Raw genomic sequence first — 16,371 nt, 5'->3', positions numbered from 1 at the left:
GCCAGGGAGGGATTGGGCCAGGGAGGGATTGGGCCAGGGAGGGATTAGGCCAGGGAGGGATTGACAAGGAGGGATTGGGCCAGGGAGGGACTGGGCCAGGGAGGGACTGGGCCAGGGAGGGACTGGACCAGGGAAGGATTGGGCCAGGGAGGGATTGGGCCAGGGAGGGATTGGGCCAGGGAGGGATTGACAAGGAGGGATTGGGCCAGGGAGGGATTGGGCGAGGATAGGATTGGGCCAGGGAGGGATTGGGCGAGGATAGGATTGGGCGACGGAGGGATTGGGCGAGGATAGGATTGGGCGAGGGAGGGATTGGGTCAGGGAGGGATTGGGCGAGAGAGGGATTGGGCCAGAGAGGGATTGGGCCAGGGAGGGATTGGGCCAGGGAGGGATTGGGCGAGAGAGGGATTGGGCGAGAGAGGGATTGGGCGAGGATAGGATTGGGCGAGGGAGGGATTGGGCAAGGATAGGATTGGGCGAGGGAGGGATTGGGCCAGGGAGGGATTGGGCCAGGGAGGGATTGGGCGAGAGAGTGATTGGGCCAGGGAGGGATTGGACCAGGGAGGGATTGGGCCAGGGAGGGATTGAACCAGGATAGGATTGGGCTTGACTGTGATGCCGCTGATTGTTGAATTGCCTGCTAACACTCAATGTCTAAACTCACAAGTGTAGAATGGCTCCTTGGGCGAGGGACTGGGAATGGCCGTGCCCTCTGTGGGGAATTGTACCCCAGTGGGATTCAGCACCTTCGGATTTGGCAAGGAGCAGCCTCAGCTCAGTACTCCAGCCCTTGAATCATTCAAGAACAGTCCGTGTGAGCGGAAACCTAGCGAGACTTGGTGCCAACCCCAGGCAGGGTAAAACACAGCTGCACAAACCAGTGGATGCGTGTGATGGACCTTGGCCAAGTTCTTTGAATAGCTGAGGAAGAGAGATGGTAGGAAGCGATGGCAGAAGTTTCAAGTCTGGCCAGGTTATTTGAACTGAAGAAGCGTTGTGTCATCTGAGGTGAACATTGCCCATCCACCTGGTCTCCGTCTCCCGGGAGGGCCCCGGGGCACTGCCAATGTCCCAGGGGTGGGGGCAGTGGGCGGTCTGTGGGTCACTGGGCTGCGTCCCAGGGAGGGAGGGTCTGTGCGGTCACTGGGCTGTCTGTGAGCTGTCTGTGATTCTCTGGGCTGTCTGGGGGGCCGCGGGGCTGTCTGTGGGGTCGTTGGGCTGTCTGTGGGGTCGTTGGGCTGTCTGTGGGGTCGCGGGGCTGTCTGTGGGGTCGCGGGGCTGTCTGTAATTCTCTGGGCTGTCTGTGGGGTTGCGGGGCTGTCTGCGGGGTCGCGGGGCTGTCTGTCGGGTCGAGGGTCTGTCTGTGGGGTCGCGGGGCTGTCTGGGGGGCCGTGGGGCTGTCAGGTGGGTCGGGGGCTGTCTGTGGGGTCATTGGGCTGTCTGTGGGGTCGCGGGCTGTCTGTGGGGTCGCGGGTCTGTCTGTGGGGTCGCGGGTCTGTCTGTGGGGTCGCGGGGCTGTCTGTGGGGTTGTTGGGCTGTCTGTGGGGTTGCGGGTCTGTCTGTGGGGTCGCGGGGCTGTCTGTGGGGTCGTTGGGCTGTCTGTGGGGTCGTTGGGCTGTCTGTGGGGTTGCGGGTCTGTCTGTGGGGTCATTGGGCTGTCTGTGGGGTCGAGGGCTGTCTGTGGGGTCGCGGGGCTGTCTGTGGGGTCGCGGGGCTGTCTGTGGGCTGTCTCTGGCCCTAAATATAGACAGGAATATGTGGGCGTTTCAGCCAACAGAGAGTATGGTGTTCTCCATCCACACGTGTGTCTCGACAGTGAGCCTCGGAAGGCTATTCGAACATGGAGGGCATCATAGCCTGATCCGGTCCTGACCCGAAATCCACGGATTGGGATCACTGGACAGGGATCGGGAGCAGGAACCCTGTCTGATTGGGGTCACTGGACAGACCCACACCTGAGGGTAGGGATCCAGTTACTCACAGTCGGAGGGTAGGGATCCAGTTACTCACAGTCGGAGGGTAGGGATCCAGTTACTCACAGTCTGAGGGTAGGGATCCAGTTACTCACAATCCGAGGGTAGGGATCCAGTTACTCAGTCGGAGGGTAGGGATCCTGTTACTCAGTCAGAGGGTAGGGATCCAGTTACTCTCAGTCAGAGGGTAGGGATCCAGTTACTCACAGACCGAGGGGAGGGATCCTGTTACTCACAGTCGGAGGGTAGGGATCCAGTTACTCTCAGTCAGAGGGTAGGGATCCAGTTACTCACAGACCGAGGGTAGGGATCCTGTTACTCACAGTCGGAGGGTAGGGATCCAGTTACTCACAGACCGAGGGTAGGGATCCAGTTACTCACAGTCCGAGGGTAGGGATCCAGTTACTCACAGACCGAGGGTGGGATCCAGTTACTCTCGGTCCAAGGGTAGGGATCCAGTTACTCACAGTCCGAGGGTAGGGATCCAGTTATTCACAGTCCGAGGGTAGGGATCCAGTTACTCACAGACCGAGGGTAGGGATCCAGTTACTCACAGTCAGAGGGTAGGGATCCAGTTACTCTCAGTCAGAGGGTAGGGATCCAGTTACTCTCAGTCAGAGGGTAGGGATCCAGTTACTCACAGTCCGAGGGTAGGGATCCAGTTACTCACCGACCGAGGGTAGGGATCCAGATACTCTCAGTCCGAGGGTAGGGATCCAGTTACTCACAGACCGAGGGTGGGATCCAGTTACTCTCGGTCCAAGGGTAGTGATCCAGTTACTCACAGACCGAGGGTAGGGATCCAGTTACTCACCGACCGAGGGTAGGGATCCAGTTACTCACAGTCCGAGGGTAGGGATCCAGTTACTCTCGGTCCGCGGGTAGGGATCCAGTTACTCTCGGTCCGAGGGTAGGGATCCAGTTACTCACATTCCGAGGGTAGGGATCCAGTTACTCACAGTCCGAGGGTAGGGATCCAGTTACTCACAGTCCGAGGGTAGGGATCCAGTTACTCACAGTCCGAGGGTAGGGATCCAGTTACTCACAGTCTGAGGGTAGGGATCCAGTTACTCTCGGTCCGAGGGTAGGGATCCAGTTACTCACAATCCAAGGGTAGGGATCCAGTTACTCTCGGTCCGAGGGTAGGGATCCAGTTACTCACAGTCCGAGGGTAGGGATCCAGTTACTCACAATCCGAGGGTAGGGATCCAGTTACTCACAGTCCGAGGGTAGGGATCCAGTTACTCACAATCCGAGGGTAGGGATCCAGTTACTCACAGACCGAGGGTAGGGATCCAGTTACTCTCGGTCCGAGGGTGGGATCCAGTTACTCACAATCCGAGGGTAGGGATCCAGTTACTCACAATCCGAGGGTAGGGATCCAGTTACTCACAGTCCGAGGGTAGGGATCCAGTTACTCACAGTCCGAGGGTAGGGATCCAGTTACTCACAGTCCGAGGGTAGGGATCCAGTTACTCACAGTCCGAGGGTAGGGATCCAGTTACTCACAATCCGAGGGTAGGGATCCAGTTACTCACAGTCCGAGGGTAGGGATCCAGTTACTCACAGACCGAGGGTAGGGATCCAGTTACTCTCGGTCCGAGGGTGGGATCCAGTTACTCACAATCCGAGGGTAGGGATCCAGTTACTCACAGTCCGAGGGTAGGGATCCAGTTACTCACAGTCCGAGGGTAGGGATCCAGTTACTCACAGTCCGAGGTGCGGTGCCAATACACACATACAGTCTGCGGTTTATTGTAAACATGGCTCTGCAGGGAATTCAGTTCTTGGAAGCTCTGCATTTGGCAGCAGTATGAACGGAGAGAGGAACGTGACTAGCAGCATGCAGGAGGAGGGAGAGAGAGAGAGAGAGAGCGAGAAACAGAGAGAGGGAAAGCAGGAGAGGAAGAGAGAGAGCAGAGAGCGACACAGATAGAGAGAGTTAAACAGAGAGGGAGTGGGGAAGGGTGGGAGGAAGAGAGAGAGAAGTGACTGACAGGGAAAGAAACACAAAGAGAGAGGAAGACGAGGAGAGAAAGAGAGAGAAAGGCACGGAGAGAGAATGAGACAGTGAGGGAGAGAGGGATAGAAAAAGAGACGGAGGGAGAGAGGGCGAGGGAGAGGGATAGAGAGAGCGAGAGAGGGAGAGCGAGAGGGAGACAGAGGAGAGAGGTAGAGATAGAGAGAGGGAGAGATAGAGGGAGGGATAGAGAGATAGAGGGAGGGATAGAGAGAGAGAGGGAGGGATAGAGAGAGGGAGGGACAGAGAGAGGGAGGGATAGAGAGGAAGGGAAAGGGATAGAGAGGGAGAGGAGAGAGAGAGAGACAGAGAGAGAGAGAGGGCGAGGGAGAGGGATAGAGAGAGCGAGAGAGGGAGAGCGAGAGGGAGACAGAGGAGAGAGGTAGAGATAGAGGGAGGGATAGAGAGAGGGAGCGATAGAGAGAGGGAGCGATAGAGAGAGGGAGGGATAGAGAGGAAGGGAAAGGGATAGAGAGGGAGAGGAGAGAGACAGAGAGAGAGAGAGGGAGAGGGAGAGAAAGGGAGAGTGAGGGAGAGAGCGAGAGGGGGATAGAGAGAGAGGGAAAGGGAAAGAGAGGGATAGGGATAGAGAGGGAGAGGGAGAGTAGAGAGAGATAGGGATAGAGAGAGAGAGGGACAGAGAGAGAAAGGGGGAGAGAGAGAGAGTGTGAGAGGGAGCCCAGTCCCCTCCCCGCCTGTTGAAGAGATTGAATACCACGGGGAGATCCCATGGGAAAATTTCATAATAAAGGAATCAGTGAGTGGGGAGAAAATATTGCTGCAAGATCGAGGCATGACAAGGAGCGTTTACTCAGCATCCCGCGCCAAGAGAGGCTCCCAGTGAACGATCGGGGTCACCCTGGGCCCGTTCTGACAGCAGCTTTGCCACAGTCCCCGCCCCCACACAGCAGCACAGAGACACTGAGAACCAGATTCATCAGCAGCCAGGCTCGGACCCGTCTTAAACCCGGTCAAACCTCACACAGACTCAGCCAATCCTCCTTTAAAAGATGCAATGGCCTCTGCCTCAACCACTCTCTGTGGCAAACCATTCCCTGCTCCAACAGCCTGTGTAAAGAAACTGCTCCTCACCGCTCCCCTCACTCTCTCAGTGACCATTTTAAATTGATGACCTCCCTGCCCCACTCCACTGTTACTAAACTCCCCAACCAGAGGACACAGTCTGTCTGCATTAAAAAAATCACCATGTACTTCTTACAGGAATAAGGAAAAACACGGATGCTGAGGAACAGGAAGAATTACTAGGAACAGAGGAACAGGAGGAGGCCACTCAGCCCCTCGAGTCTGTTACACAGGGACAGCAGGAGGCCATTCAGTCCCTCGAGTCTGTTACACAGGAACAGGAGGAGGCCACTCAGCTCCCTCGAGCCTGTTACACAGGAACAGGAGGAGGCCATTCAGCCCCTCGAGCCTGTTACACTGGAACAGGAGGAGGTCATTCAGCCCCTCGAGTCTGTTACACAGGAACAGGAGGAGGCCACTCAGCTCCCTCGAGCCTGTTACACAGGAACAGGAGGAGGCCATTCAGCCCCTCGAGCCTGTTACACTGGAACAGGAGGAGGTCATTCAGCCCCTCGAGTCTGTTACACAGGGACAGCAGGAGGTCATTCAGCCCCTCGAGCCTGTTACACAGGAACAGGAGGAGGCCACTCAGCTCCCTCGAGCCTGTTACACAGGAACAGGAGGAGGCCATTCAGCCCCTCGAGCCTGTTACACTGGAACAGGAGGAGGTCATTCAGCCCCTCGAGCCTGTTACACAGGAGCAGGAGGAGGTCATTCAGCCCCTCGAGCCTATTGCACAGGAACAGGAGGAGGCCATTCAGCCCCTCGAGCCTGTTACATTAGGAACAGGAGGAGGCCATTCAGCCCCTCGAGTCTGTTACACTGGAAAAGGAGGAGGCCATTCAGCCCCTCGAGCCTGTTACATTAGGAACAGGAGGAGGCCATTCAGCCCCTTGAGTCTGTTACATAGGAACAGGAGGAGGCCATTCAGCCCCTCAAGTCTATTACACAGGAACAGGAGGAGGCCATTCAGCCCCTTGAGCCTGTTACAGAGGGGCCGAATGGCCTACTTCTGCTCCTATCTTCTATGTTTCTATGTAACAGCACTGTGGGAGTACCTTCACCACATGAACTGCAGCAGTTCAAGATGGTGATTCACTACCACCTTCTCAAGGGCAATTAGGGATGGGCAATAAATGCTGGCCTTGCCAGCGATGCCCACATCCCATGAACGAATAATAAAAAACTCCCAAGAGCATCATAGGCCGTGACACAGATTGTCGAGTATTGGTGCCGTGTAGTACAACCTGACCCACAACCACCCACCCATTCAACCAACCGCCCGCCCACGCATTCAACCAACTGCCCGCCCATTCAACCCACCCATCGCGCCCACACATCCCCCGCCCACCCTCCTTCCTGCCGATACCTACTTGTAGAATTTCCTGTTGGCCTTGCGCTCGGCGGGGAATCCCAGCATGCCACAGATGACCCGGCTGTTCTTGTGGTTCCAGTCATTGTCGCAGACCTGCTCCCAGCGGCCCTTGTACTTCACCTCCACGAAGCCCTCTGTCACCGGCAAGCGACTCTTGGCGTTGGGCACCACCGCTCTCAGCCGCACTTCCTCAATCTGCTCGCTCTCCACCTGTGGCGAATGGGGAGAACCGTCAAGAGATTCCAGCACCAGTGACGCCAACTGAGGCACTGCTGTTGGTGAACTGACGGCCCGTCAATCAGCAGAGGGCCAGGAGACAACGCGGAGGTGAGGAGTGACCACTACTCCAACATTGGGATTACTCATCTTCGGTAATCAAGGAGCATTTGCAGAAAACCTTTCCTCAGAAGGTTAAATGGGAGGGTAGAGTCCATGATAGGGGTGAGTGTACATGGGCTGTGGGAGGAGATTAAATGGGTGGGTAGAGTCTGTGATAGGGTAGAGTGTACATGGGCTGTGGGTGGAGATTAAATGGGTGGGTAGAGTCCATGATAGGGGCAAGTGTACATGGGCTGTGGGAGGAGATTAAATGGGTGGGTAGAGTCCATGTTAGGAGAGAGTGTACATGGGCTGTGGGAGGAGATTAAATGGGTGGGTAGAGTCCATGTTAGGAGAGAGTGTACGTGGGCTGTGGGAGAAGATTAAATGGGTGGGTAGAGTCCATGTTAGGAGAGAGTGTACGTGGGCTGTGGGAGGAGATTAAATGGGAGGGTAGAGTCCATGTTAGGAGAGAGTGTACATGGGCTGTGGGAGGAGATTAAATGGGTGGGTAGAGTCCATGTTAGGAGAGAGTGTACGTGGGCTGTGGGAGGAGATTAAATGGGTGGGTAGAGTTCATGATAGGGGAGAGTGTACGTGGGCTGTGGGAGGAGATTAAATGGGTGGGTAGAGTCCATGATAGGGGAGAGTGTACGTGGGCTGTGGGAGGAGATTAAATGGGTGGGTAGAGTCCATGATAGGGGTGAGTGTACATGGGCTGTGGGAGGAGATTAAATGGGAGGGTAGAGTCCACGATAGGGGCGAGTGTACATGGGCTGTGGGTGGAGATTAAATGGGTGGGTAGAGTCCATGATAGGGGCAAGTGTACATGGGCTGTGGGAGGAGATTAAATGGGTGGGTAGAGTCCATGTTAGGAGAGAGTGTACATGGGCTGTGGGAGGAGATTAAATGGGTGGGTAGAGTCCATGTTAGGAGAGAGTGTACATGGGCTGTGGGAGGAGATTAAATGGGTGGGTAGAGTCCATGTTAGGAGAGAGTGTACGTGGGCTGTGGGAGGAGATTAAATGGGTGGGTAGAGTCCATGATAGGGGAGAGTGTACGTGGGCTGTGGGAGGAGATTAAATGGGTGGGTAGAGTCCATGATAGGGGAGAGTGTACATGGGCTGTGGGAGGAGATTAAATGGGTGGATAGAGTTCATGATAGGGGAGAGTGTCCGTGGGCTGTGGGAGGAGATTAAATGGGTGGGTAGAGTCCATGATAGGGGAGAGTGTACATGGGCTGTGGGAGGAGATTAAATGGGTGGGTAGAGTCCATGATAGGGGAGAGTGTACATGGGCTGTGGGAGGAGATTAAATGGGTGCGTCGAGTCCAGGATAGGGGAGAGTGTACATGGGCTGTGGGAGGAGATTAAATGGGTGGGTAGAGTCCATGATAGGGGAGAGTGAGCTGACAACAAAATCTTGGGAGGGGGGGGGTCCAGTCTCATTTCTCTCTCTGTGGCTGTCTCTGTGCTCGGTTGGGTGAGTGTAGTTTTCTCCAGCGGGGGCGGGGTTGGGAGGGAGTACGGAAACGTCGAGGAGTCCAGCAGTGACTACAGCCAAAAGGAATTTGATTTTTCATCAGCTTATTCCTGTGTGGGACCTTGAGCTGCCGCATTCCTCAGCTCCTGAATCCACTGAAGTGATTCCATATGGGCTCCCGGATAAGCTAATCCCAAATTATAAACCTAGCCGTAGCCACAATAAATGTGCGTCAGCATTGCCGTGGGAACGAGACCTCGTCTCTCAACAACCGTCCCCCTGTCTGTGCAGAGATTCCCCCTACAATTAACACAGCAACGTGGCCTCAAACTCAACCTGTTGTCGGAGCAAAGTCAAGATAAGTAACAATCGCTTGTGTCTGCTAAACAACAACAACAACTTGCATTTATATCACCCCTTTAACATCGTAAAACGTCCCAGGGCACAGCACAGGAGCGACAAACACAATCTGACACCGGGCCACATAAGCAGATATTAGCACAGGTAACTAAAAGAGGTACAAAATAATACAAAGTGTTTACAGCACAGAAACAGGCCATTCGGCCCATTCTACACCGGTGTTTATGCTCCACACGAGCCTCCTCCCACCCCTCTTCATCTCACCCCATCAGCATACCCTTCTATTCCCTTCTCCCTCGTGTGTTTGTCTAGCCTCCCCTTAAATGCATCTATACAATTCGCTTCAACCACTCCCTGTGGTAGCGAGTTCCACATTCTCACCACTCTCTGGGTAAAGAAGTTTCTCCTCAATTCCCGATTGGATTTATTAGTGACTATCTTATATTGATGGCCCCGAGTTCTGGTCTCCCCCACAAATGGAAACATCTTCGCTACGTCTACCCTATCAAACCCTTTCATAATCTTAAAGACCTCTATCAGGTCATCCCTCAGTCTTGTTTTTTCCAGAGAAAAGGGCCCCAGCCTGTTCAGCCTTTCCTGATAGGTATAACCTCTCAGTTCTGGTATCATTCTAGTAAATCTTTTTATCACTTTCTCCAATGCCTCTATATCACTTTTTATAATATGCAGACCAGAACTGTGCACAGTACTCCAAGTGGTTTTAAGGAGCGTCTTAAAGGAGGAGAGAGAGAGAGAGACGGAGAGGTTTAGGGAGGGAATTCCAGAGCTTAGGGCCCAGGCAGCTGAAGGCGCGGCCGCCACTGGTGGAGGAATAGCCCTGGTCCAACAGTGCCTCCGCTTCACACAGCTGTCTATGTGTACCAGCCTGCGAATGGTGGTGGAGTGGTTATGCTGCTGGTCTAGTAATCCAGAGGAACTGGACTCATAGATCCAGTAGCACGTGACTTCAAATCTGACAATGAGACTTTGAAATCAGTTTTGGAAAAAGCTGGCGTCAGTAAACGTGAGCATGAATCTGCGGATTGTCGGAAAAACTCAGCTGGTTCACTCATGTCCTTTAGGGAAGGAAGCCTGCCGTCCTTACCCGGTCTGGGCCTCCAGTCCCACACCAATGTGGGCCAACTATTGAATCAGAGAATCAGATTTCAGCCTGACCTTCCTGAGCTCCCAATTCCAACTACATTGAGGGGTGAGTTGCATAGAGACGGACTCGTGCCCTAAAACAAACACTTCAGGAAATCAGAAAGCCAGGACTTGCATTTATAAAGCACCTGTCCCAACCCTCAGGACTTTTGAAGTGTGGCCACTGTAGGAAATGCAGCAGCCAATTTGAGCACAGCAAGCTCCCACAAACAGCAATGTGATAATGACCAGATCATCTGTTTTCAGTGATGTTGATTGAGGGATAAATATTGGTCCAGGACACCGGGGAGAACTCCCCTGCTCTTCTTTGAAATAGTGGCCTTGGGATCTTTTCCGTCCACCCGAGAGAGCAGACGGGGCCTCGGTTAAATGTCTCATCCAAAAGACGGCACCTCCGAAAGTGCAGCACTCCCTCAGCACTGGCACTGGGAGTGTCGGCCTAGATTATGGGGCTCAAGTCTCTGGAGTGAGACTTGAACCCACAAAATTCTGACTCAAGAGGCGAGTGTGCTGCCAATTGAGCCACTGCTGACACCTCGCGCCTTCCCAGCCCGTAAGGCTCGGTCTGCACTGGGCGGGTGTGGTAAATAATGCCGGTTCATTACCGCAATGACGTTTGAGTCCGTGAACCCGGGGATCCGCTCGTCCTTGCAGATGACTCCAGCGTCCTCTTCGTGTGTGCAGTCGCTCTGACCCCACCCTAGGGATTTGCACTCGGACACACTCTTCTCCGACCCACGACACTCTAGGTTGTCCAGCCACACCCTCCCTGCAAAGCAACAGGAAAGGCAATTTGTACTTGCTGCAATCTGTCCCTCTTTAGAAAGGACGTCAAAGCCTTGGAGGGGTGTGGAGGAAATTTACTAGAATGGTTCCAGGGATGAGGGACTTCAGTTAGGTGGAGAAGCTGGGATTGTTCTCCTTAGAGCAAAGAAGGTTTAGGGGAGATTTAATTGAGGTGCTCAAAATTATGAAGGGTTTTGATAGAGTAAATAAGGAGAAACTGTTTCCAGTGGCAGGAGGGTCAGTAACCAGAGGACACAGAGTTAAGATAATTGGCAAAAGAACCAGAGGGGAGATGAGGAGGAATTTTTTTTACGCAGCGAGTTGTTATGATCTCATTGAAACTTATAAAATTCTAACAGGACTAGACAGACTAGATGCAGGAAGGATGTTCCCGATGGCGGGGGAGTCCAGAACCAGGGGTCACAGTCTAAAGATAAGGGGGAAGCCATTTAGGACAGAAATTAGGAGGAATTTCTTCACCCAGAGAGTGGTGAACCTGTGGAATTCTCGACCACAGAAGGCAGTAGAGGCCAATTCATTAAATATATTCAAGAATGAGTTAGATATATTTCTTAAGGCTAAAGGGATCAAGGGATATGGGGAGAAAGCAGGGACAGGGTACTGAATTTGGATGATCAGCCATGATCTCATTGAATGATGGAGCAGGCTCGAGGGGCCGAATGGCGCACTCCTGCTCCTATCTTCAATGTTTCTATCTGGAATGCACTGCCTGATGGTGGACTGCAGGGCAGTGGAAACAGATTCAATAGTAAGTAAGTGAGTACTTTGCATCTGTCTTCACCAATGAAGAAGATGCTGCCATCGACATAGTGAAGGAGGAGGTAGAGGAGATACTGGATGGCATAAAAATTGATAAAGAGGAGGTACTAGAAAGGCTGGCTGTACTTAAGGTAGATAAGTCACCAGGGGCGGATGGGATGCATCCTAAGATGGTGAGGGAAGTGAAGGAAGAAATCGCGGAGGTACTGGCCACAATCTTCCAATCCTCCTTAGATACGGGGACTGGAGAATTGCAAATGTTACACCCCTGTTCAAAAAGGGTGTAAGGATAAACCCAGCAACTACAGGCCAGTCAGTTTAACCTCGGTAGTGGGGAAGCTTTTAGAAACGATAATCCGGGACAAAATTGGGCAAGTGTGGATTAATTAAGGAAAGCCAGTAGGGAAAGGCAAATCGTGTTTAACCAACTTGATCGAGTTTTTTGATGAGGTAACAGTGAGGGTTGATGAGGACAATGTGGTTGACGTGGTGTACATGGATTTCCAAAAGGCGTTCAACAAAGTGCCACATAATAGGCTCACCAGCAAAGTTGAAGCCCATGGAATAAAGGGGACAGTGGCAGCATGGATACGGAATTGGCTCAGTGACAGGAAACAGAGAGTAGCGGTGAACGGCTGTTTTCCCGACTGGGGGAAGGTATACAGTGGTGTTCCCCAGGGGTCGGTTCTAGGACCACTGCTTTTCTTGATATAGATTAATGACTTGGATGTGGGTGTACAGGGCACAGTTTCAAAATTTGCAGATGACACAAAACTTGGAAGTATAGTGAACAGTGAGGAGGATAGTGATAGACTTCAAGAGGACACAGACAGGCTGGTGAAATGGGCGGACACGTGGCAGATGAAATTTAACGCAGAAAAGTGTGAAGTGATACATTTTGGTAGAAAGAATGAGGAGAGGACATATAAACTAAAGGGTACAATCCTAAAGGGGGTGCAGGAACAGAGAGACCTGGGGGTATATGTGCACAAATCGCTGAAGGTGGCAGAGCAGGCTGAGAAAGCAGTTAAAAAAGCATACGGGATCCTGGGTTTCATGAATAGAGGTATAGAGTACAAAAGCATGGAAATTATGATGAACCTGTATAAAATATTGGTTCGGCCTCAACTGGATTGTTGTGTCCAATTCTGGACACCGCACTTTAGGAAGAATGTGAAGGCCTTAGCGAGGGTACAGAAAAGATTTATGAGAATGATTCCAGGGATGAGGGACTTCAGTTACGTGGATAGACTGGAGAAGCTGGGGTTGTTCTCCTTAGAGCAGAGAAGAGTGAGAGGAGATTTGATAGAGGTGTTCAAAATCATGAGGGGTCTGGACAGCGTAGATGGAGAGAAACTGTTCCCATTGGTGGAAGGGTCGAGAACCAGAGGACACAGGTTTAAGGTGATTGGCAGAAGAACCAAAGGTGACATAAGAAAAAACTTTTTTACGCAGCGAGTGGTTAGGATCTGGAATGCACTGCCTGAAAGGGTGGTGGATACAGATTCAATCACGGCTTTCAAAAAGGAGTTGGTTAAGTACCTGAAGAAAAAAAATTGCAGGGCTACAGGGAAAGGGCAGGGGAAGTGGGACTAACTGAAGTGCTCATGCAGAGAGCCGGCACGGGCTTGACGGGCCGAATGGCCTTCTACTGTGCTGTAACCATTCTATTCTATAACTTTCAAAAGGGAATTGGAAAAATATTTGAAGGTGGAAAATTTACAGGGCTATGGGGAAAGAGCAGAGGAGTGGGACTAATTGGATAGCTCTTTGAAAGAGCCGGCATAGGCACGATGGGCAGACAGGTGGAAGAATGGGCAGACAGGTGGCAGATGCAGTTTAGTGTGGATACATGTGCGGTTATATATTTTGGATGCACAAACAAGGAATGGGAGTACACACCGGATGGAAAGGCACTGAAGGGAGTGGATGAACAAAGAGCCAGGGGTTCAAACACAGAATTCTCTGAAAATGTGAATGTCAGTAGATAAAGTCATAAAAAAGGCCAATGGAATTTGAGATTTTATAAAGAAAGACTTGCATTTCTATAGCACCTTTCATGACCACCGGACATCTCAAAGCGCTTTACAGCCAATAAAGTACTAGGGCCATAGAGTACAAGAGTAAAGAAGTAATGATGAATTTATATAAAACATTGATTAGGCCAGTTAGGGACTGCATGCAGTTTTGGGAGCCCTATTATTCTACAGGAACTATAGGCCAGTTAGCCTGACACCAGTAGTAGGGAAAATACTATAATCTATTATTAGGGGCGTGGTAACAGGGCACTTGGAAAATCAAACTATGATTAAGCAAGGGAAATCGTGTTTGACAAATCTGTTAGAGGTTTTTGAGGGTGCAACTAGCTGGGTAGATAAGGGGGAACCAGTGGATGTAGTATATTTGGATTTCCAAAAGACATTCGATAAGGTGCCACACAAGAGGTTGTTACAAGGGTTCATGGGATTGGGGATAATATATTAGCATGGATTGAGCATTGGTTACCGGACAGAAAACAGAGAGTAGGAATAAACGGGTCATTTTTGGGTTGGCCGGCTATAACTAGTGGGATGCCGCAAGGATCAGTACTTGGGCCTCGGCTATTCACAGTCTACATGATTTGGATGAGGGGACCAAATGTAATATATCCAAGTTTGCTGTAGATACAAAGCTGGGTGGGAATGTAAGTTGTGAGGAGGATGCAAGGAGGCTTCAAGGGGATATAGACAGGCTAAGTGAATAGACAAGAACATGTCAAATGGAATATAATGTGGAGAAATGTGGTTATTTCTGGATTGGCAGCGTGTAACTAGTGGGGTGCCGCAAGGTTCAATGCTTGGGCCTCAGCTATTTACAATCTATATCAATGATTTGAATGAGGGGATCGAGTGTAATGTATCCAAGTTTGCTGACAATATAAAGCTAGGTGGGAAAGTAAGCTGTGAGGAGGGCACAAAGAGGCTGCAAAGGGATATAGACCGGCTACGTGAGTGGGCAAGAAGGTAGCAGATAAAAATATTAATATGGGGAAATGTGAGGTTATTCACTTTGGTAGGAAAACAGAATTTTTTTTTAACAGGTGAGAAACTAGTAAATGTTGGTGTTCAGAGGGACCTGGGTGTCCTTGTACACGAATCACTGAAAGTTAACATGCAGGTACAGCAAGCAATTAGGAAGGCAAATGGTGTGTTGGCCTTTATTGCAAGAGGGTTGGAGTATAAGAGTAAGGAAGTCTTACTGCAGTTATATAGGGCCCTGGTGAGACCACAGCTGGAGTACTGGGCACAGTTTCTTATCTAAGGAAGGATATACTTGCCTTGGAGGCTGTAGTGTATGTACCCGTCTACCTTTAAGGAAACTATTGTATGTAACCGTTCACCTTTAAGAGAACTACTTTAGGTGTGGCACTACTTGTTTGGCTTCTGTATACTGTAATACCGACGGTGACCACACCGGTATATAAGTGTTGTGGCATGATTCCTTGGGCAGATTCGCCCTGACCTTCAAATAGTAAAGACCTGTTTGTTTGTTATTCCTGAAGTCTGTGTCGTTATTAACAGTACAACCCACAGACTTTACAGTGGCGACGAGTCCGATCGTACCCTGCGGCAAGACTACCAAAGCAACTAAAGAGCGTCGAAGAGAGGCAACTGCCCTCGTCGTTATGCTGGGAGAAAACACGAGGCTGCAGCAATAGAAAGGAGGAAGACTTTAGCAACAAAAGCTTCCATCAGCAACAGGCACTGATTACCCTTCTACCACGGTGCGGAGTGAGCCGATCAGCAGGAAACAAGGCGGCCGCGGAGACTGTGAGTAGGGGAAAGTGTAACGAAATCCGGAGGATAAGGGCTGTGCACTCGACCACGGTCGAGGGGGAGCGGAGCTGGTCAGGAAGGCGGGTCCAACGGCGTCGTGAGATAGCCGGACCGCGATCGGCGGGAAAAGCCGGGCAGCGACCGAAGCCACGAAGCGCTGAGACCGGGAGCAGGCGCGGGAAGAGAGAAACTCAGCCGCAGCCGGGGAGGGAAGCACCGGACTGCGTGAGGGCTGGGAGGCGAACGGGAACCAGGCGTGTGGGAGAGGCAGAGCCGACCAAAGGAGGCTGCGCGAGAGCCAGTCCAGCGGCTGAACTGTTCTCCACCAACGGGGTACCCAGCGCCGGTAGAGCCGAACGTGTGGGAGAGAGAGACAGAGCCGAGCAAGGGGAGAGAGGCTGCGCGAGAGCCAGTCCAGCGGCTGAACTGTTCTCCGTGAACGGGGTACCCAGCGCCGGTAGAGCCGTGCGAGCGGGAGAGAAAGACAGAGCCGAGTAAGGGGAGCTGTGCGGAAGCCAGCCCAGCGGCTGAACCTGTCCGCTGTGGGGAAAGCGTACCCCTCCCACCAGGGAAGAAATGCGGGAAGCCGCCATTAGGCGGAGAAGACGACAGACGCGGGAGACCGCCATTGAAGGGGCAGGGAGAGAAGGAAAGAGTGGGAAACCGCCATTTTCGCGGGAAAAACCGCCATCTTAGAAATAAATAAATAATAAATAAGAATTTAAAGAAATACTTGTGCTGCTCCCAAGGAAAGGAAGATGCCTAAGCGAGGGAATATTAACGATTTTAATTCTGAGATAGAAGACTGGGCCACGTACGTGGAACGCATCGAGATCTATTGTGAAGCCAACAAAATAGAGGAAGACGACAAAGCGATAACATTGCTAAACTCGATGGGCGCAAAGACATACGGGCTCTTGAAGCACCTACTAGCACCAGCTAAACCAGCGGATCAGACTTTCAAAGGGATTGTGGCTGTTCTGAAGGACCACTTGAACCCCACACCGTTGATGTTGGCTGAACGATTCAAATTCTATGCAAGAACGCAACGGAAAGACGAAAGCAACGCGGAATACTTGGTCGAACTGCGTAGGCTAGCGAAATGCTGCCAGTTCGGAGGGAATCTGACAGAGGCACTGCGAGACAAGTTCGTATGCGGATTGTCCAAGGAAGGGACACAAAAGCGACTACTCGAAGAGAACGACCTCATACTTG

At 51.9% G+C, this 16,371-nt stretch overlaps 1 protein-coding gene across 1 annotated transcript in view; it reads right to left on the bottom strand.

Moving 5' to 3' along the window:
- Positions 1 to 16,371, bottom strand: part of LOC147123831 (lysyl oxidase homolog 3B-like) — a 72,776-nt gene that overhangs the window by 32,554 nt on the left and 23,851 nt on the right. Inside the window, exons 3-4 of the mRNA XM_085967351.1 lie at positions 10,381 to 10,544; positions 6,450 to 6,661 (exon numbers count right to left, since the gene is read on the bottom strand). Coding sequence (XP_085823477.1) covers positions 6,450 to 6,661; positions 10,381 to 10,544 — 376 coding nt within the window. The remainder of the gene's footprint in view (positions 1 to 6,449; positions 6,662 to 10,380; positions 10,545 to 16,371) is intronic.

The sequence above is a fragment of the Somniosus microcephalus genome, chromosome 2 (genome assembly GCF_052327205.1).
Source record: "Somniosus microcephalus isolate GS21.2 chromosome 2, FLI_Smic_1.0, whole genome shotgun sequence".
In the NCBI taxonomy this organism is placed as follows: domain Eukaryota; kingdom Metazoa; phylum Chordata; class Chondrichthyes; order Squaliformes; family Somniosidae; genus Somniosus; species Somniosus microcephalus.
The sequence above is the reverse complement of the archived record's forward strand: the minus strand, read 5'-3'. Positions and strand labels throughout refer to the sequence as shown.